Source organism: Nyctereutes procyonoides, unplaced genomic scaffold (genome assembly GCF_905146905.1).
Source record: "Nyctereutes procyonoides isolate TBG_1078 unplaced genomic scaffold, NYPRO_anot_genome, whole genome shotgun sequence".
In the NCBI taxonomy this organism is placed as follows: Eukaryota; Metazoa; Chordata; class Mammalia; order Carnivora; family Canidae; genus Nyctereutes; species Nyctereutes procyonoides.
Window position 1 is genome coordinate 1,003,780 of NW_026575052.1, and position 20,693 is coordinate 1,024,472.

Consider the following 20,693-nt stretch of genomic DNA (forward strand, 5'->3'; position numbering starts at 1 on the left):
CTGGGAGACTCAGAAAAGACAAAGCCCGTCGTCAGTTGGCGCAGGGGTTTACACCGCAAAGGAGGCTAGGGTACAAGTTCCCTCGGGAACCCAGGGTAGGGTCCGACCAAAGACGAGTGACGGGTGAGTAACAGGTGTTATTCCATAAACCACCAAAGGCAGGGGCATTGACGCGCGTCCGCCGAGCTTTGTCGAAGCCAATGTCCCGGACGGTGTTTGGGGTCTGGCTCCTCTCAGGTGTGGTCAGGTGTTTGGGGCCTGGAACAAGACTCAGAGAATGGTCAACCTTGTAGCTTCCCCCTGAAAGTGGGAATATCATTTCTTTGGCTTGTTCAGAGGCGAGTGCAGACCAGGAGTAAATGAAGCCGCATAGGCCTGGGGCCTATTTTTTTGTTGTTATTCTATGTCTTTTTTTTTTCTTTTTAGGTGTTTCCTGCGTGGTTCGTGTGCTCGGGCACTGTCCATGGGGCTCTGAGCAGCCACAGGAATGTGTAGGTGCAGACCGCAGACCGGGCTTCATCTCCAACACCGTGGGAAAGGACTGCGCATCACGGGGCCGAGCCCGTGCTCCCCTACGTCACCTGGATCGCGCCTGCGTGTTCTAGGAAAGACGTTAGGGTTCAAAGCCGACGGCCAGGGAAGGATTCTTGGGGCACCTTTGGTACAAAAAAAGTGGTTTTATTAAAACACAGGGACAGGACCCGTGGGTGGAATGAGCTGCACTGGGGTGACAAGGGACCCACTATAGACTGTCAAGTTGTGGGGGGGAGGTTAGGGAGAGGGTGAGCCTCTAAGGAATTTTGGAAGCAAGGATTCCAGGACCTTGAGGGGCTGGCTAGTGTTGGGAAAGGTCATTTATTACCGGCTGATAAAACCTGAGTCATGAGACCCTTCGGATGTATGTCGGGGGCCATGTGCTTGGGGGATGACCCCCCACACACATCTTGGGGTAGAGACAAAGGAAGTTTCCAAAGGAATTTTTTAAAAGATTTTATTTATTCATGAGAAAGACAGAGGCAGAGACACAGGCAGAGGGAGAAGCAGGCTCCATGCAGGGAGCCCGATGCGGGACTCGATCCCGGGACCCCGGGGCACACGCCCTGAGCTGAAGGGAGATGCTCACCCACTGAGCCCCCCGGCGGCCCCTCCAAAGGAGTCTCTACATGTTAGACTCTCAGGCTCCTGGGGATCGGGCTAAGCTCACCCGGTGCCCTCAGCAAAGTGTTGACAGTGAGGCAGCTGAGTCCCCGGAGGAAGGTCCGTCCACCCGTGTCTGGGACTTGTCTGTGGGCTGTAAGTAGGAAAGAAATTTAATTTTTCCGGTCTCTGTTTCCTGCATCACGGGGAGTGACCTCCCGGGGTACCCGCGTCTCAAGGGAACTGCAGGGAAGCTAAGAGCCAGTCGTTACCACCGGCCGCCGCCGTGGCTCTCCGGGACGTGCTTGTCACTGCGGCGGGAGTTCGCGGCTCCACACGCCCCCTTCACCTCCGGGACCCCGGAAGGGCTTGGGCCTGACACCAAGTGCCCGGCGTCCGTGGGCAGACAGGGCAAAGGCACGTTTTCCTTACCCGGCCCCCAGGCAGGCTTTGCTCTCTGGGACCTTGGCCAAGTCATCCGAGTGGCAACAGCCTCTCCGGTAACACAGCAGGAGTGGCCGCCCCGCCACGTGAGACGCAAGGATGTGAAAAGAGAGCCGAGAGCCTTTCTAAAGGCAGGGCCACTGCCCCCAGGCACCCCCCCTCCCCGCCCTGGCAGAGCCTGATTCCCAGCGGGACCCTGAGCACAGGCCGAGGGGTGGGTGGCAGGTCATCCAGGTCCTGTGACGGGAGGAAGCGGTGCACACGCACGGGTCGGCTGGTGTGTGGGTCGGTTCACCCCCAGGGCCTGCTGCGTGCCAGGTGGGCAGCTGAGCACCGCGAGCGAGACCCCCTGTGGCACACGGTGGGGGGGAGGCGGCAGATAAGAAACAGCCCGCAGGTAGCCCGAGAGGCCCACACCTTCAGACGTCAATAAGCGCTACAAAGAAAATAGGATAGGGTGCCCCGGCGTCTGGGACAGCGGTCTGGAAATTTCTTAAAAAGGTGACTCGACACCGGCCACGTGACCCGGTCCTTTTGCTCCTGGATATTTTCCCAGATAGGTGTTGGGTGACCGGCCCGGGCGGGTGAGCGGATGAAATCATCCATCCTGCACGTCTTTCTGGGTCGAAGGCGCAGAGGCAAGGCCTGGCCGCGGCACACAGGACCGGTGCGGGCGCGGGAAACCAGCCCCCGGTTCCGCGGCCTGCTCGCCAAGGCCACGACCCCAAAGCCTCAGGGATCCGCTCTGCAGGGGATCAGGAGCAGCTCGAGGCAGAAACTCGGGCTCCTGGGAGAGCCGGCACGTTCCTCTGTTGCCCCAGAGCGACCCGCCAAGTCCAGCCACCAGGCCGGGCCCTCACCCAGGCCGCCAGCCCAGGATGGACGCAGGGTGACCGCGGGAGCCGCGGGGACACTGCACGGCCCCCGCCTGGTGCCCTCCGCTGCCCGCTCGCCCCAGCCTTCGCAGCCCAGCCTGGGCGCCGTCTCCCGGACACAGAGGCTCTAGCCTGAGGGAGCCCGCCCTCCGGGGCCCAGGCCAGGCGCCCACCAACCGGGGCCTCGGGAAACCCTGCCGCGTCCTCACCTCAGTCGCCCTGCTGAACCGAAGGGCGGGGATGACACCTACACCGCGGGGTCACTGTGACTGAGCGGGTCTCACACTGCCTCCCACCGATGAAGTACTTAATGTCGCCCGTACTCCCGGGACTTGTTCGGGGTGCACCGTGCTCCTTCTGAGGCGACGGCGGTCTCGTTACACATCCGGAGGCTTGGAGGAAACGCGGCGAGGACCTGCGGTGCAAGGGGACTAGCTCCTAGAAGAGGATTGATAGGGACACCTGGGGGCTCAGTGGGCGAAGCATCTGCCTTCGGCTCAGGTCATGATCCCAGGGTCCCGGGATGGAGCCCCACGTCGGGGGCAGAGGGGGTCTCGGCTCAGTGGGGAGCCTGCTCTCCCTCTCCCTCTGCTGCCCCCCCTGCTTGTACTTGCTCGTCCTCTCTGTCAAATAAATAAAATCCTTCCAAAAATAATAAAATCAAAACTTTGGGATCCCTGGGTGGCGCAGCGGTTTGGCGCCTGCCTTTGGCCCAGGGCGCGATCCTGGAGACCCGGGATCGAGTCCCACGTCGGGCTCCCAGTGCATGAAGCCTGCTTCTCCCTCTGCCTATGTCTCTGCCTCCCTCTCTCATTCTGTGTGACTATCATAAATAAATAAAAATCAAAAAAATAAAATCAAAACTTTTTTAATGAATAGAATTAATAAATAATAGAATGCTATAATATCCACCATTTATTTGGGAATGACTCTCTTCTAAGATATCACATAACCAATCATTAACAACGCCTACTGCAGGCGGCCCCGATGGCTCAGCGGTTCAGCGCTGCTTTGAGCCCAGAGCGTGATCCTGGAGGCCCGGGATCGAGTCCCGCGTCGGGCTCCCTGCATGGAGCCTGCTTCTCCCTCTGCCTGTGTCTCTGCCTCTCTGTCTCTCTCTCTCTCTCTCTCTCTGTTTCTAATGAATAAATAAAATCATAAAAAAAACCACAACACCTACTACTCGATAACAATAGTAACCAGTCCTGATTTAGTGCTTACTACCTGCGAGGCGCTGTTCTAAACGCTTTTTATGTATCAGCAAATCCTAACAGCCCTGTGAGGGAGGTGACCATTATTATCCTCATCTTACTGTGAAAAAACGAAAGCACAGGGAGGCAAAGCAACTTGCCCAATTTCAAGCAGTAAGTGGCAAAGCCAGGATACAGACACCTGTTCCCCTGTGTGCTGACTCTGGAAAAACCAAGCTCGGTGTGTGGCCATTTCCCAGCTCTCGATCACAGTGGCAGGTGCTGCGGTGCTCTGTCCCCTGGGCGGGAGCATCGAAGCAGGCCTGTGAGCCCCGAGCCCCTGCAAAAAGTCCCCCTTTCTTTGTGTCCAGAGAGAGTCTGCGTGTCTTGATAGGCTCCCCGGACCCTCCCACTCCCCACGGCCAGTCCCAGGCCGTTTCGCAGCCTCCCACCTGGTTTCTCCCTCCCAGAAACGGGAGCAAGCACTCAGACCCACCCTGAGGGGGGACCCCTACCCCAAGTGACGCTCAGGGAAGCGGGTGTTCTCCAAATGAAAATGTTCTCCGGTTTCGGGTGAAGGGTGGGCTGGGGAGGGGTGAGGGGAGGGAGTGGGAATCAATGCTCCTATTTGGGGTGGGGAGAGGGTAATCCCTAAGAGAGGTGCCGGTTCCCGCCCTTCCTTTCCGCAATTCTTCCCACTTACAGTTACAAGGGGCAGACAGCGTTTAAAATCTTTCCGTTCCCTCCCCCTTCTGGAGACAGGTGCGTCCTACAGATGTTCTGCTGTTTTCCAGCTACGTTTTCCTGCAGCTTTTGGTAGGAGACTTGAGGGGACTCCCCCCAGTGTATGGTGATGACCTTGTGCCGGCGATGACAGCAGCTCATGTGTACCCCCCTCGCTTACTAAGTGGCAGGTACTGTTCTGGGCGCTCTACCTTGACAAAGACGCTCTCCTTGACCTTATTCTAGTTAGGCTCCTCCGAGCCCTCCTCCCAACCAGGCCTGGCCTGTGTCCCCCTGTCCTTGCTGGCGCCGCAGGATCCAGCTTTAGCAAGGATCGCACTCAGTTGAGTGGGGATCCCCGGCTTTGCCCCCGGGGCACCGTCCCCACCCCCCCACCCCCCGTCTTTGGTGTCTCGGTGCTGGAATCCTGTTGCTCAGTGTAGGGAGACTCTCCCCGCCCTTGACCGCTGCTCTTGGTAGTTCCCAAGGCGGCCTGGTGCCCGGGGGGCGGGCTCCCTCCCTGTCCCCCTAACGGCGATGCCCCTGCGCCAACCGTCTTGAACCAGGTCCCCCTCGCCGCTCCAGCCAGGGCCAGAGGCTTCTGTCGTCACCGACGGAGGAGTCCGTCTAACCCCGCACGGCTCCCGAGGGGCAGGTTATGGGTGAGGCTGGGATGGTGGGATGGGGAGGGGTGAGAGGGCGGGGAGGCGGGGGCGCCCTCGGGAGGAGGCATCAGCCGCCGCCCCTGGACGGTGCCCCCGGTCCTGGGCTGCAGGGCGTCCGGTCCATGCACCTGCTGGGACGCGCCCCGGGCAAGACGGCGCCCTCTGCGGGCCTGCGCGGGAGGCGGAGGAGCCCGGACCCCGGAGGGCGCGACGCCGTCGCCTAGCGACCGGGGGCCGGGCCACGTGACGCGCCTCGCGTGGTGGGGGCGGGGCGGGGCGAGCAGGGAGGAGGGGCGGGAGGGGTGAGCGGGGCAGAGGGGAGGGGCGGGAGGGGCGGGAGGGGTGAGCGGGGCAGGAGGGGCGGGGCGAGCAGGGAGGAGGGGCGGGAGGGGTGAGCGGGGCAGAGGGGCGGGGCGAGCGGGGCGGTGGGGCGGGGCGAGCGGGGCAGGAGGGGCGGGGCGAGCGGGGCAGGAGGGGCGGGAGGGGCGAGCGGGGCAGGAGGGGTGGGAGGGGTGAGCGGGGCGGGTTGCAGGGGCGAAAGGGGCAGGAGGGGCGGGAGGGGTGAGGGGGGCGGGCGGGGTAGGAGGGGCGAGCGGGGCGGGCGGGAGGGGCGAGCGGGGCAGGAGGGGCGGGAGGGGTGAGCGGGGCGGGCGGGAGGGGCGAGCGGGGCAGGAGGGGCGGGGCGAGCGGGGCGGAGGGGCGGGGCGAGCGGGGCAGGAGGGGCGGGAGGGGTGAGCGGGGCAGAGGGGCGGGGCGAGCGGGGCGGAGGGGCGGGGCGAGCAGGGGGAGGGGCGGGAGGGGTGAGGGGGGGGGGCGGGGGGCAGGGAGGGGGCGGGGCGAGCAGGGGGGGGGCGGGAGGGGGGCGGGGGGGGGCGGGCGAGGGGGGAGGGGCGGGGGGCGGGAGGAGGGGCGGGAGGGGTGGCGGGGCGAGGGGGGGGGCGGGGCGGAGGGGGGGGGAGGGGCGGGGGGGGAGGGGTGAGGGGGCGGGGGGGGGCGAGGGGAGGGGGGCGGGGCGAGCAGGGAGGAGGGGCGGGGGGGGAGCGGGGAGGAGGGGCGGGGGAGGGGGGAGGGCGGGGCGGAGGGGAGGGGCGGGGGGGGGCGGGGAGCGGGGCGGGGGAGGGGGCGGGGGCGGGCGAGGGGAGGAGGGGCGGGAGGGGTGAGCGGGGCAGGAGGGGCGGGGCGAGCAGGGAGGAGGGGCGGGGCGAGCAGGGAGGAGGGGCGGGAGGGGTGAGCGGGGCAGAGGGGCGGGGCGAGCGGGGCGGAGGGGCGGGGCGAGCGGGGCGGGAGGGGTGAAGGGGGCGGGCGGGGCAGGAGGGGTGGGAGGGGTGAGCGGGGCGGGTTGCAGGGGCGAAAGGGGCAGGAGGGGCGGGAGGGGTGAGGGGGGCGGGCGGGGCAGGAGGGGTGAGCGGGGCAGGAGGGGCGGGAGAGGTGAGCGGGGCGGAGGGGCGGGGCGAGCAGGGAGGAGGGGCGGGAGGGGGTGAGCGGGGCGGAGGGGCGGGGCGAGCGGGGCAGGAGGGGCGAGCGGGGCAGGAGGGACGGGAGGGGTGAGGGGGGCGGGCGGGGCGGGAGGGGTGAGCGGGGCGGGTTGCAGGGGCGAGAGGGGCAGGAGGGGCGGGAGGGGTGAGGGGGGCGGGCGGGGCAGGAGGGGCGAGCGGGGCGGGCGGGAGGGGCGAGCGGGGCAGGAGGGGCGGGAGGGGTGAGGGGGGCGGGCGGGGCGGGAGGGGTGAAGGGGCGGGCGGGGCAGCAGGGGCGAGCAGGGCGGGCGGGAGGGGCGAGCGTGGCGTAGGGGCGGGGCGAGCGGGGCGTGGGGGCGGGGCCGCCAAGTTAGTTCGCGGGAGTCCGGAGCCCGGGAGCGGCCGCGGCGGCGGCGCAGGTGCCCTGGGCCGGCGTCGGGATGGAGCTGCCCACGGTGAACCTCAAGGTGGCGGCGGGCGGGGCCGCGTGGCGGGGCCGCGTGGCGGGGGGTGGGGCGGGGGCGGGGGCGGGGGCGGGGGCGTCGCTCTCCTCCGGCGGGGCGAGGGGGTGCGGGCCCAGCGCGGTGGGCACGAGGGCTGCGGGGCCGGCGGACGGCGCGAGCGGGGCGAGGCCCGGCTGCGAGGGGGAGGCGGCTGCCGCGGCCGAGGGCTCCGGGGAGCGGCCCCGGGGGGCGGGCGGGGCGGCGCGTTCCCCTTCCCGGGCTGACCCCGCCGACCCCGCCTGGGCCTGCACGCCCCGAGCCCCCTGCAGGCGCCGGGAGGGGCCCGGAGAGCCCCCGCGGGCCGGGCGGACACCTGCCCTCGGGGACCCCGCCCGACCCCGCCCGACCCCGCCCGCGGCCCGCAGGCCCGGAGCCGGCCCGCCTCGTTGGCGTCAGCGGGTTAAGAAAACCCGCAATTCCCAGACACGGTTCCAAAGCCTGCGGCTCCAGCGCCCTTATTTCCCAAGACCCGGAACAACGGATAGAAGTCACTTAAAAGCAGAAAACCTCAACTCTGGGCCCCCAGGAGGACACTGCGAGGCTTCCTGCGGTGTCTTCATTTCCTGCGGCCTGTCCTGGCTCCTCCAGATGCCAGCGGCTTCTTCTTTCTGTCGCCGCCCCTGGCCCCACGGGCTCCGCTCCCGGGCAGCTCCCGGGCAGCGTGGGCGACCCAGGAAGGTGGGGGAGCTTGGCCCAGACCTGCCATTCGGGGTGTCGGGCCGCCCCCTCTGACACTATACCCAGGGACGCCCTCTTACTCACCAGTGACAAAGCATTTAGCCCCCGTGGGGTCCAGCATGGAAAGAAAGGGAGACACGGGGGACCAGGAAAGGACACGAGATCCGTGCTTGGGTTACTGGGGGGGGGGGGGGCGTCTGTGTTACGACTCCCCAGGGGCAGAGTTTTCTCTAATCAGAAGCTTCCAGGGGACCCCTGGGTGGCGCAGCGGTCTGGCGCCTGCCTCTGGCCCAGGGCGCGATCCTGGAGACCTGGGATCGAATCCCACGTCGGGCTCCCGGTGCACGGAGCCTGCTTCTCCCTCCGCCTGTGTCTCTGCCTCTCTCTCTCTCTGTGTGTGTGACTATCATAAATAAATACAAAACAAAATTAAAAAATTTAATCAGAAGCTTCCAGCCCGTGAGGTTCCCCGAGGGCAGCTATTCACCTCGGTCGGGGCAGGGGCAGCGGGGCGTCAGGCAGTGAGGGGTCCGTGCCCGCTGCTGCCTTTCCTCTGATGTGAGATTCGCCTGAAGTCGTTGCCAAGGGGAGCACCCGCTGAGGCACAAGAGCTGCAGACACTCGTGCCTGGAGCGTCTGTGGCTTTCCAGGTTGTTCACTTGATCACAGCCGCCTCCCGAGAAAGCTGATCCTGTCTGTCACCTTCCCGACAGGTGAGCAAACTTCAGCTCGGGTCACATGAGTAACCTGCCAGGGTCCCACAGGGATTAAGTGGCAGAGTCAGGCTTTGAGCCCACTGGGGCCGACTTCAAGGCCACGTCCTTTCCTGGCCATAAGTATATGCGAGGCAGGGTCTGGGACACCCTAACAGGGTTTTTCTTTTTTAACTTTTTAAAGATTTTTTTAATTTTTATTTATTTATGAGAGAGAGAGAGAGAGAGAGGCAGAGACACAGGCAGAGGAAGAAGCAGGCTCCGTGCACCAGGAGCCCGACGCAGGATTCGATCCCGGGTCTCCAGGATCACGCCCTGGGCCAAAGGCAGGCGCCAAACCGCTGCGCCACCCAGGGATCCCCCTAACAGGGTTTATTAACCAACATTCGAAACTGAGTGTTCTGTGTTTGTGTCGTTAAATCTGGCCATCCTGGGGGGGTGGCTGATGACTCCTTGCTGTAGGCCCTTCAGTGGGATGTTCTGAAGTCAGGTCCCCTCGGGGGCTGGGGAAATGCGCCCCTGTGGGCCTGCACCCCCTACGTTCTCTGGCAACTGGCTGAATGCCTGTCGTGCCCAGCCCAGCCAGAGTGGCCAGTGTGGTGCCGGCGAAAGCAACAGCTGCCCCAGGCCCTTCGCACAAAGGGCCGTCCCTAACCGAGTCCCATCCGTGAGGCAGGTCCTGAGCCGGAGACGTGACACTGTGACGGGCTTGGAAAGGAATAGGCTTCGGTCTGGGAGATCTTTCCAGAAAAGGCGGGTGGGAGGAGGGTCCAGGCTGTAGGGTAGCGTGCGGGCTTAAGGACTTCGGGAGCCGACTTCCTGATGGTAGTAGCGAGCAGGGCCGTGCACGGGGCTGACCACCTGGCAGGCTATTGTTGTGTGGTTTTTTGTTTTTTTAAAGATTTTATTTGTTTGTTCATGAGAGACACAGAGAGAGGCAGAGGCAGAGGGAGAAGCAGGCCACCTGCGGGGAGCCCGATGCAGGACTCGATCCAGGGTCCCCGGGGTCACGCCCTGGGCCGAAGGCAGACGCTGCACCGCTGAGCCCCCCAGGTGCCCTCTGTGTCCTGTGTTTGACGCCCCCCTCCACCACCCTGGGCCCCAGGCTCCACAGAACAACCCCACGACACGGGCACGATGGGCCCTACTTTATGGAAGAGCAAACAGCAGTTCGAGGGCTCGGCGAGTTGCCCGGGGTCCTGCCCCCCCCCGGAGCCAGGCTGGGAAGCCCCGCCTGAGTCTGCTGCCGCGGGAGGGTGCTGCCGTGGGCCTCTCAGCCCGGCCACCCTGGGGGGCTTGCCACCCCCTCCGCAGGCCGCTGGACGTTTACGCAGGACTAGTGCAAACGGGTTGCCTAGGAAGTGTGCCCCCCCCCGCCCCGTTCAGCCCTGGGCCCTCTGTGGCAAGCGCGGGGCTGGGTCCTGCCCGCGGCCCCCGGGCCTGCCCTCGGCCTGCCCTTCTGGCTCAGCCTCCTGCTTGCGCCGCTCTTCCCTTGCTCTTCCAGGCCCTGCGGCGCAGGCACGCCTGCGGCTCACGGGCTGTGTGACTCGCGCAGGCCTCCTAACCTCCGGGGTGTCCGTTTCCTCCCCGGAGGAAAGAAGAGGATCAGAATAAATGCTCCGTCCTAGGGTGACAAGAGGAGGATCCCGCGGTCCACGAGGGGGGTGGCGTTGCGTTTTTATTAGACCCGAGAGCCGTTCAGACGCCTGCACCGAGCGCCGTGTATCTGAGCGTCGCCGTGTGGGCCGCGGGATGTCCCGCCGCCTCGGGGTTAAGGGGGTTAAGAGCGTCGGTGCGCGCACACACACACCCACGCACATGCACGTGCGCACACATACACGCACACACATGCGTGTTCGGGGCAGTGCAGACGCAGCGGGTCCTGGTCGGGGGCGGGAGCTGTGTCGTTAGCGCTGGTGCAGGAAGCCTAAGCCACATGGGGACCCGAGGTCGGTGCGTGGACGCGCGGTGCCTGCGGGACCATGTCTGTGTGCGGGACACACCGCACTGGGACATGGGGGGGGACAGGGTGGCCTCCGTTGCACAGAGAACGAACCCAGTGCACAGACACCCAGGGCCGCGGCCCCTGGACCGGACCTCAGGCGTCCAGGGCAGTACCCCACGACCCAGGCTGCCCTGGCTCCCCACACACCCCCTCCCTGTCTCCTGGGGAACAGCCGGGCAACCCCCGGGCCGAGCACTGTGTGTAGAGTCCTGAGCCCTGGCTCTGCTCTTGCCCAGGCGCATTGTCAGAGCCCAGTGCCTCCCTCCCCCGGTCTCAGGTGGTACCTGGGGATCCCTGGTGTCCCCCCGGTTACCAGAAACCTCTCCAGCAGCCGGCACGTGGCTCTCTGTGCTGATACGAGTCGGGGGGCCCTCGTGGGTCGGGAGGGGCCGGCCCACGTGGCTCGGTTTCTGCTGGGAGCTCTCCTGGACGTCGGGCCTCTGCAGGCCTGCGTGGCTGTGCCCTCCCTCCCCTTACAAAGATGGGGACACCCGGGGAGAGGAGGCGTAGTGTTCTGGGGCTTTCTCCTCCCGGGGGCTGAGACACGATCCAAAGCTGCCAAGTTTCTTAACTATAAAATGAAAGTGATGTCACGTGGAGGGCACCCAGCGGCCCAGTTCCGGGTCGCTCTCTTCCCAAGACAGACGGCAGAGGTTTGGGCTTCGGGCAGGGGCCCACTGCGTATTCCAGGTCTTTCTGGCTCTTGGCAAAGTCTTTGTCTCGCAGGTGACACCGCGATTGCCCCCGGCAGCTCGCGTCCCCGCCGGCTTGCGGGTCTCAGCCCTTCACCCTCCCTTCATCACGCAGGCGCCGCGGGGCCCAGAAGCGCCCCGTGCTGGAGCCCCGCCGTGTGCGCGGTCTGGAGGTGGGAACCAGAGCGCCTGGAGATGGAGACGGTTCTGGAATAAAGGCCAACGAGGGGGGAGGCTCAGGTGTTGAGTCTTAGGCGGAAGGTGGTGATAGGAGCCCCTGCCCTGTGCTTCCTTCCCCGGGGTCTGCTCTTAGTGGGAAAGGCGGACGCCGCCAGAACCACTGCGGCCGGTCACGTGCTGTGGCCTTGAGGCAGGCTCCCCTCTGTGGGCAGGGTTTCCTGTCAAGACCGGGGGGGTGGGGGGGGCAGTGGTTGGCTCTTGAGATAAAGATCAGAACTCTTCCCCACAAGCCCCAGCCCCCCCACCCCGCTTCCTGTGTGTCCTCCAGTCTCCTGTCCAGCCACCTTGGCATCTTTCCAGTTTCCAGAATGTTCCGTGCTGCCTTCTGCCACAGAGCCTTTGCAGGTGCTGCCCCTTCTGCTTAAAATGCTCTCCTTTTTTTTTTTTTTTAAGATTTTATTTATTTGATGGACAGGGAGAGAGCACAGGCAGAGGGAGAGGGAGGCGTAGACGCCCCAGTGACCTGGGAGCTGACACGGGCTCCAGCCAGACCCTGGGATCGTGACCCGACCCCTTAATCAGCTGAGCCCCCAGGCGCCCCGTGAAATCTCTTCTTGACACCCGCCTCGCTCACCGGCCTCGTAACCCCCCCCGCCCCCCCCCCCCTTGTACAGGAGGCTCCTCTTCCTTTACTAGAATCTCCCTCGGAAAGACGGTCTCATTGGGGCAGCCCGGGTGGCTCAGCGGTTTAGCGCCTGCCTTTGGCCCAGGGCATGATCCTGGAGTCCCAGGATCAAGTCCCACGTCGGGCTCCCTGCATGGAGCCTGCTTCTCCCTCTGCCTGTGTCTCTGCCTCTCTCTGCATCTCTCTGTGTCTGTCATGGATAAATAAATAAAATCTTAAAAAAAAAAAAGAAAGAAAGAAAAAAAAAAGGCGGTCTCGTTGGACCCCTTGCTCTGCGGTGATGATCTGCTCAGCAGGTGTCTCCCGCCACGTGAGGTTCTGGGAGGGCCACCAGCCCCACGTGTGCCCCGCTCGCCGCTGGGTCCCCAGGCGGGTGCCAAGCAGATGCCAGGGGCGCCAGCTGACAGTCCAGGTGTCTGAGACACGTAGCCCCATTTGGTCACGTCTCGTAAGCCTCTGCGAACGGACACCCTGGCACCTAAGCCTCCTCTGCCTCGGTGTCCCCATTTTGTAATGCGAGGAGTGCACTGGGCCCCCAGAGGCTTGGCGGTCAGGGGCCTCGGCCTTCTCCCCTGCACACGGCTCCTCCGCTCCCCGCACAGGATGGAGGGTGTGTGGCCCTCAGGACGCGCCCGGAGCGCCAGCCCGGCCCCCCGGGTGACAGAGCGGCTTCCCCAGAGGCGGGCGCTGGGCCCCGGGGTGCAGCGGGACGTCCCGGCCATCTGACCCGATTCCACCTCCCCTGCCTGCGGAGAGTGTGTGCGGTTGCCACTGGCTCAGGCAGCTCCCCTGGACCCTGGACCCTGGGTCACACTCGCCGCTGACCCCTAGGCCCACCGCCCGCCGTCCGGGGAGCCCGGGGCAGCCTCAGCTTCCTGAGTCTGGTTTCCCCCTCTGCAGAAGGGGAGCGATCGTGGCGTCTGTTCCAAAGGCTCGCGTGAGGGCTGGGCGCCGCTGGGTGCGCAGCAAGCGGGGCTCTTCTCGCAGGGCTCTTCCCTCCACGGCCACGGCTCCTTCCAGCAGGTGCCCTTCTGCTGTTTGCGGGGTCCGGAAGCCTGGGCCGTTCCCTGCACGGCCCCGCCCTGTGTGCCCCCTCCTGGGCTCTCGGCGTCCCCCCCAGCAAGACTCCTCAATCCCCTGAGTGACTCCTCCAAGGCCCCCCTCTACCACAGGGACCCCGGGGAAGCCCCCGTGGGGGTCGGGGGGCCCTGGCCCCCTGCTGGTCCAGGTCTGCTCTCTGCCCCCCGCCTGGGCTCTGGCTCCTGCCTCCCCGTCTGTGTTCCCACCTGTGGCTCTCGCACACCCTGCCCCTCCCCTTTGCCAGGCTGGGCCCTGCTTGTCCCTTGGCACCCAGCGCCCTCCTCCTGAAGCTCCACCCGCCGCCGGCAGCACCCTGTCCTTCCCATGGCATCTGCGCCTCCTCCTCCACTTCCAAGCCGGGCCTTTGCCGTCACCAGCAGTGGAGACAAGTTCCACGAAGAGGGCTGTTATCTTAAACACATCCGGGACAGTGAAAGGGATGGGATAGCGCAGAAATCTAGAAAAAAGCGGGGGGGGGGGGTTGTGTTTTGTTTCCTTAAACCGCAGCAAGTTACTTCCTTGCACAAAGCCTTCGGTGGCTTCCCTCTGTGCACTTCAGATAAAATCCGTGCTCCGCTGAGGCCCCAAGGCCTGCTCCTCCCGGGCCCCCCGCCGCCCTCCCCTGGCTCTTCCCCCGGCCCCCGGTGTTCTCCCGCTCCTTGCACGCAGGTGGCCCCCCCACCGTACCCCAGCTCTGCTGTGCCAAGAAAGCAGCCTCGGTGGATGGAGTCCCACGCCCACCCCCCAGCCATTCCCAGTCCAGGCGTCCGCTGATGCCAGAGCCGATTGCCAGGGGCCCCCAAGGAGCCCCCCGCCTCTGGGAGCAGGAGGGGGTGTGGGTGTCTGCTGCCCCAGAGGACGCGGCAGCCCGGGCCTGGCCTCGCTCGTTGTCCTTCGCCTGAGCCTGGTTCGCTCAGTGTGGCTGGTGGGTTTTTGTATTTCAACAGGTGTTTGCAAAGCTTGTTAGGTCCTAGGCAGGGGCTTCCTGTGTTTCCTGGCTCCACAAGCCCCCCTGCCCGCCTCCCCGCCCCGGGGGCGTCTCACTCACAGTTCTCTCCTTCCTTCCCACAGATGATCCTGCTGGTTCACTGGCTGCTGACGGTCTGGTGAGTGACTCCGCAGGTGCCCGGTCCTGGGTCACGTATCTCCCGGGATCCTGTCCACGCGTCCCCTGGTCTTACCCGCGTGTCTCCTGGCCAGGTCTAAGACTAAACAGCCCCCTAAACAGTCAAGAACGTCATCAGCAAGCCCCCCGTGTTCCAAGACTGTCTGAGGGGCAGGCGGCTTCCAGAGGCCTTTGCCATCCCTGCCGCCCCCGCCCTGCCCTCCGTCGAGGCTTCAAGCCATCATCCTCGGGGAGGTGGCCGGCCCAGGGCAGTCCCCACGGCTCAGACCCTCCTCCAGGCACTGCCCTTTGGGGCTTGGCTGACTCTGGTTCCTCCCCAGGCCTTCGTGTCTGGAGGGCGTGAGGTGCTAAAGCCAGGGGGCTGGTCTCGTGGGCAGCTGGACTTCCCGAGGCAGCCGGGGGCGGGGGGCTAGAGCTCCTCGTGTCTGTGACCTCGGGTCAGTCACTGGGACTCCCTGCGTCGTTCTCTCACCCGTAAGACGAGGGCATAACTGACCCGTGTAAGGTCACCGGGCGGTGAACGCACAGCTTCAGACACTAATGGGCACGATGGCTTACTGAGGGTGTCTGGGAGCAGCCACCGGGCCGAGCACCTGTGGGTGACTCAAGGAGATGCTCACGACCCGAGGCGCAGGGCTGGACCCCTTTTCCCATATCGCAGTCCTGCCCAGAGACGGCCGACTCAGGATTCACACGCATCTGAGCAGGGCCTGGCACAGCCGGGGTGCAGCTGGTGACCTTACCGAGTGTCCCGCCCCCTGGGGCCTCGGTTTCCATCTGTAAGGACGGCACACCCCTCCCTATGGGGCTGGGGGGGAGGCGTGTCGTGCCATCCAGCCCCCGGGGCCTGCCGCCAAGGGGGGCCCGAGGGTGGCGGGCGACTCCACGATCGCCGTGGGGCTGCCGGGGCGACCTCGCTGTCCAGCCAGCGCTGGGAACCGTTGAGCTCCCGCGCCTCTGGCAGCCCCCCAAGTACGCTGCCCGTGTGGGGCGGCTGCGAGTGTCGCACACGGTCACGGCGGATGACCTCGGGAAGCAGGGTCAGGACACGGACTTCTCAGTCACATTCCCGGGGTTCTGGGTTGTGGTCGGGGCCGCACTGGCTTCTGAGCAGCAGGAAGTCAGGTGACTTCTAAGGCTGCGGCGCCGCTCACCTTCTGCTCTGAACTGCTGCGCGGCTCCCTAGGGCCGCTCCAGGGCCCGCGAGGCTGTGAAGGGGCGGCCCGGGCCGGGGCGAGCGTGGCTGGAGCGGCCTCTGCAGCGGCCCCTGAGCCCCCATCCCGGCCGCAGCACCTGGGGGCTGTGCGGCCTGGGCCGAGGCACGTCATCTCCCCCTGGCCCAGCTTCCTTGTCTTCATTTTTTTTTTAAACATTTTATTTATTTGACTCAGAGCGAGCACAAGCAGGGGGAGCAGGAGAGGGAGAAGCAGGCTCTGTGCCCCGCAGGGAGCCTGACCTGGGGCTCGTTCCCAGCACCCCCGGATCGTGACCTGAGCCCAAAGCAGCTGCTTCCCCAGCCGAGCCGCCCAGGCCCCTGGTGTCCTCACGTTCAGAGCGAGGGTCAGGGCGTTACCATAAATGCGCATCCCTGAGTTCACATAAGGCGCCTAAACGGGCCAGGCGCCCCCGGGGGCTCAGTGTTAACTATTTTCACTGGGTTGACGACCACAGAGGTAAACGCGTCAGTCGGCAGTTGGTGACGACACCCTGGAACCACACGGGGCGGCACCGAGTGAGGAAGAGCCGAGGGGGCGCGTCACACCAGGCGGTCAGGGCGAGGGCCCGGTGTCCCCGCGGGGCTGAGCCTCAAGCGGCACAGCAGGCCCCGCGTTCAGGGCGGCGCACGCAGGCGGCTGGTGGCGAGTCACGGGGCCCCTCGGGTCACGGGGCTCCTCGGGCCACGGGGCGGGTCTGTGTTTCGTGGCACGTGGGCAGGAAGCTGTGGGAGACTCAGCAGACGAGGGGCGGCACCCGGTGACGTTAGTCGCTGCTGTTGAGGGAAGGGCCAGCGGGCAGGAGTGGGCGTCCGGGGCCCGCAGGGAGAGGCCCCGGTGATGGGTCCTGGCGGGCGGGGGGCCGTGCGGCCAGAGGGGGCCAGAGCGGGGTCCCTTTGGGAAGCGAGGGCGACGGGGTTTGCTGCCGGTTCCAGCGCCCAGCTGGGCGGGAGGAGAGCGAGCGCCCCGGCCTCTTCACAGGGGCCCAGGACCCCGGAGCAGTGGCCTCGGGAAGGGGGGGCACCTGCAGGGTGGGCACCTGACGGGACCTCTTCCCACAGGGGCTGCATCACATTCTCGGGGCCCTATCCCTGGGCCAACTTCACCGTCCTGGCCGTGGGCGTGTGGGCCGTGGCTCAGCGGGACTCCATCGATGCCATAAGTCTGGTGAGGCGGGGGAAGCGGGAGGTGACCGGCCTGGGGGGCCGCAGCCCATCCCATCCCATCCCACCCATCCCATCTAATCCTGTCTCTTCCTGACGCCCCCACCCCCCCCCATTCCCAGGTGTCTCACCCGGCCTGCCTGGCTCTAAGAGCCCGGAGTCCCTCGTGGCCGCCCCGACAGAAACATGGGTGGGGTCCCCCAGGGGCCCCAGCGTCCCGCTCCTTGGCGCTGGAGCACGTGCCCAGTAACCCGCCTCTCCAGGGAGGGGTGCGGCCGGGAGCCCCACCAACGGGGAGCTCGTCTCCGTTGTGAGGTCAGAGCAGATGCAGCCGTGCTGAACTCTGTCCCAGGGGCGCTCCCCCAGCCCCGCTGCACCCTGAGGGCCCGTCAGGGTGACGGCGGAGGAAGGAGCTCCCCTGGCAGAGACGGACTGGGGAACCCGAGGGACCTTCTATCCCAAAGGTTCTGGAACCGAGTCTTGTGCCCCATCCTGGCCTCTGGGACAGGGAAGAGCGGGAGTGGTGACAGGCTAGGTCCAGACCCGGGTCCACCCTGCGCTCGACGCTGTCGCCCTCGGTCGGGCGTCTCACCCGCGGCTCCTGCCCGCGGCCCGACCTGCCGTCCAGCACAGCCCGGGGACGCGGGAGCGCGGACGGAGCGCCCGGGCTGGCGCGTGTGGCAGCGGACGGCACAGGCCCGCGTGCCTCTGTCTTGCAGTTTCTGGGCGGCTTGGCGGCCACCGTCTTCCTGGACATCGTCCACCTCAGCGTCTTCTACCAGCGGACGGGCTTCTCGGACACGCAGCGCTTCGGCGCGGGCATGGCCATCCTCAGCCTGCTGCTCAAGCCCCTGTCCTGCTGCTTCGTCTACCACATGTACCGGGAGCGCGGCGGTGAGCGCCTGCTGTATACGGGTGAGGCCGCCGCCCCCGGCCCCTCTGTCCCGCCTGACCCGCAGCCCCTGCCCCAGTGAGCGGGCCTGGCCCCGGGGTCAGGGGTCCGAGGGTGGGGCCGGGGAGCGGGGCCCCTGAATGCCGGGGAGCGGGAATGCAGGCTCCCGAGTCGCAGCGCACAGGCTGCGGGCAGAGCTGGGGGCGGGCCCAGACCCCGTGTCAACCGGAGCTCGATGCCGCGGGGCGGCCTGCAGCCCGAGGCGGGTAGGCTCCTGCGGGGCGCTGGGCCTAGAGCCCCCCTAGCAGCACGCAGGCTCCGCGGCCAAGGGACAGGAGCTGCTGGCCTGGGCCGGGCCCGGAACCGCGGGCGCTTTGTCTGGGGGCGTCCCGGCCACATCCCCTGGCCCACCGCTGCCCCCACACCCCTCCTCGTGGTGGCTGGCCCGTTTTCCTCTTCTCCTTTCCATGCTTCTCCCGTCCCTTCTCTCAGAGGCGGGGAGAGGGTAGGCGGTGGCCTTCCACTGTCCCCTCCCAAGGAGAGAGGCCCGATGGGCCCACGACCCACCCGCGGGAGCAGCTGGATCTGGGCAGCAGCAGCCTGTGGCCTCAGCATTGCCCTGGCCTGGCCCACAGCTGGGGACGGCCAGGAACGTTCTTGCCATGGGACAGATGAGGGAGCGGGCGCCCAGAGCCCCTGGGACTTGTGCTGGGTCACAGGACGGTGTGCAGGGCAGGAGGGGAGCGAAGAGCATGGGCACACGGAGTCCGCCCCCCTGGCACCCTGGGCTCTGCGAGTGCCAGCGCTGGGCCTTCTGCACAGTCACGTGGTGTCCACTGTGCGGGGAGGACCCTGCGGGCCCAGGGCAGAGAGCGCCGAGCGCGGGCTGCTCCGGGAAGGCCAGTGCAGGGTGGCCAGGGCACTGGCTGCGGGGTCACGCCGCCCTGGCGTAATGCCCTCGGCTTCAGGCTCTGCGCTCGGGGCCAGTCAGGTCCTCTCTTGGAGCCTCAGGTTCCCCATCTGTTAAGAGCACCCGCTCAAAAAATAAATAAAATAAAATAAAATAGATAGATGATAGATAAAAAGAACACCTGCTCTGTAGGGTTACGGGAGGACTAGCTGCGCACCGGCCAAAAGCTGGGGACTGTCACCCCCTCGGCGTCTCAGTGCCCTCCTGGTCGGGGGTGGATCTTGGTTGGGGCTCAGTAGAACGTCCTGAGTCCTCACCCTTCATCTTTCTCTTTCCCCTGTGACCCCCCCAGGTTTCCTTGGGCCGTCACAGGAGCGCAGTGACTACCAGACGATTGAGTCACCAGAGGTGCCCGCGGACCCCTTTGTAGGCTCAGAGGGCAGGGGCCACTCCCCGCAAGGGTACTGAGGCCAGCCGGCTTTGGCCGCAGCGCAGGGGTGAGGGTGGTGGAGCCCGGAGATGGCCCAGTGGCATCACCCCCCTTGCGCCGCGGGTGGCGTCCCAGAGATGCTCCTGACCCCACTCCCCTGTCTTGGACTACGTTCCCCTGTCCCCAACCCCCGTCAGGTGCCCTGAGTGCTCACCCATCCCAGGCTCCCTGCGGCCGCCTCTCCCTTCGCTGGTCCGGAGCCGGGAACCTGGGGTCTCGTTACCTCCCGCAGCTGCCCCGTGCAGCCCCGTCCCAGCCTCGCCCGAGCCAGGCCCCACCTGTGGCTCCTGGCCTCCGACTGCCTGTGGGTCGCACTCAGCCCCGGAGCAGCCCGGCACGCGGTGGGGGTCCTGTGCTGCTCACTGCCTGGTGGCTTGCCGCGTGGGGTCCTTGGGCTTGGGGGCACCACCTGGGGCCCACCACAGCCTCTGGCGGCCCTTCCCGAAGCCTGGCGTTGGCGTCGGGGCACATGGCTGGGTGTGCTTTGAGCCTGTAACCCCCAGCCAGGCCGTGCCTGGACCTGCCTGCGATTTCCCCTTTGAGTCCACAGCTCAGCTGGCCTGTCCGCTGTGGGAGGACGTGGCCTCACGGGCAGCCGGGCCCACCCTGCACCCCGCGTTGGCCCAGCGAAGGCCCAGCAGTGGAGGGCGCTGTGTGGTGCCAGCGGCCTCCGTGTGTCTGAGTCAGAGGGCTCGGGTACCGGCTTGAATCCCTCTCTGCCGCTTCTGGCCGCGAGCCTCGAGCAACTTCACGCCTCCGACCTCAGTGTCTTCTGGAAAGAAGCTAATAATGCTGCCGGGGTGGTGATGCAGGGGAAGCATGCAGTGCCCGGCCCGTGGAAAGCTCCCGAAGTGGCGGCACAGTTGGTGGACTGCTCCTTGATCCTGGGGTGCTGTGGGGTCCGTAGGCGGGGGGTGACCTCTTCTGGGCAGACCCTGTGTCTTGCTGTCGGGGGGACGGGGACCAGCACCTGCCCAGAAGCCCCGAGCATCCCACAGCCAGGCTCCTACCCTGTGTCGACTGGACCAAGTGCCTGCGCTCTCCCAGGCCGGCCCACTTGTCCCCGGCACGCACCCCCCACGCCCCGTGTCCATCCGTCCGAGGGCGCTCAGGACCCGCTGCTGCTGAGCCAGGGCTGCGGGGCTGAACCTGGAGCCTGCTCTCAGGGAACAGACCTCAGGAGTCTCTGTCAGGAGGCAGGAGCCCCACAAGGGTCCTGTGGGGAGGGACCCGCACTTGGCACCCAGGGACACCGAGCGGGGGCAGCTTCACCGGCAGGCGGGTGAATAGACAATCCGCGGTACGTGCACTCTGTGGATGTGGCTCAGCAGCCCGCGTGTGTGAATAAACCACACCTGTCTCTGTCGACGTCGGTCCCCCTGTGTGAGCAGATTGCAGAGTGGCCCCTGCGACGTGTTAGCATGAACTTGAAACCCGCCAGGCGAGCCCGTGTGTCGTTCATGAGCGAGTAGGTGGTGGACTAGAGAAGTGTGGGCTAGAAGGGAGGACCCTGCAAGCTCGTGGTCAGGGCAGCCTTGGGGGGCGGAGGTGGGGCCTCCGGGTAAGGGACTGACCCCAAGTTCTGGGTCCCTTGCTTACACCAGCCCCTGGCACATGGCAGGCTTGCGCCGCACGTGCCCCTGTGCGTATGTTGTGAATATATCAGGTTTTCAAGGGGAATGACAAGGTGAGGGGGACGCAGTGGGGGGACCGCTAACTGCCTGTGTCAAGCAGCGGGAAGAGTATGTTCAGAGACTCTGGGTCCTCATAGTCCCAGATCTTCAGATCAGACCGATCTTTACGGGGGGGGTGGTGCAGAGAGGGCCCCTGTCTTAGGTCGGGGTCCCCAGAAGCAGACCCTGAATGCAGTGTCT

The 20,693-nt window shown here is 66.2% G+C and overlaps 1 protein-coding gene and 1 non-coding gene across 4 annotated transcripts; one reads left to right on the forward strand and one right to left on the reverse strand.

Annotated features, from left to right (window-relative positions):
• Window positions 1-424: 424 nt before the first annotated feature.
• Window positions 425-617, reverse strand: LOC129514309 (small nucleolar RNA SNORA73 family). Its single transcript, XR_008665382.1, has one exon. It is a non-coding gene; the product is annotated as a small nucleolar RNA SNORA73 family (small nucleolar RNA).
• Window positions 618-6,857: 6,240 nt separating this feature from the next.
• AGTRAP (angiotensin II receptor associated protein) lies at window positions 6,858-20,187 on the forward strand. 3 transcript variants are annotated; one of them, XM_055332826.1, is made up of 5 exons: window positions 6,858-6,955; window positions 14,096-14,130; window positions 16,426-16,531; window positions 17,247-17,442; window positions 18,682-20,187. In XM_055332826.1, exons 1-5 carry the CDS (start codon window positions 6,929-6,931, stop codon window positions 18,795-18,797), a joined length of 480 nt encoding a protein of 159 aa, XP_055188801.1. In that variant the 5' UTR covers window positions 6,858-6,928; the 3' UTR covers window positions 18,798-20,187. The 3 variants fall into 3 exon arrangements, with proteins under 3 accessions (XP_055188801.1, XP_055188803.1, XP_055188802.1); XM_055332828.1 differs by having other exon boundaries at window positions 17,247-17,421; XM_055332827.1 differs by having other exon boundaries at window positions 6,867-6,943.
• The last annotated feature ends 506 nt before the right edge of the window (window positions 20,188-20,693 follow it).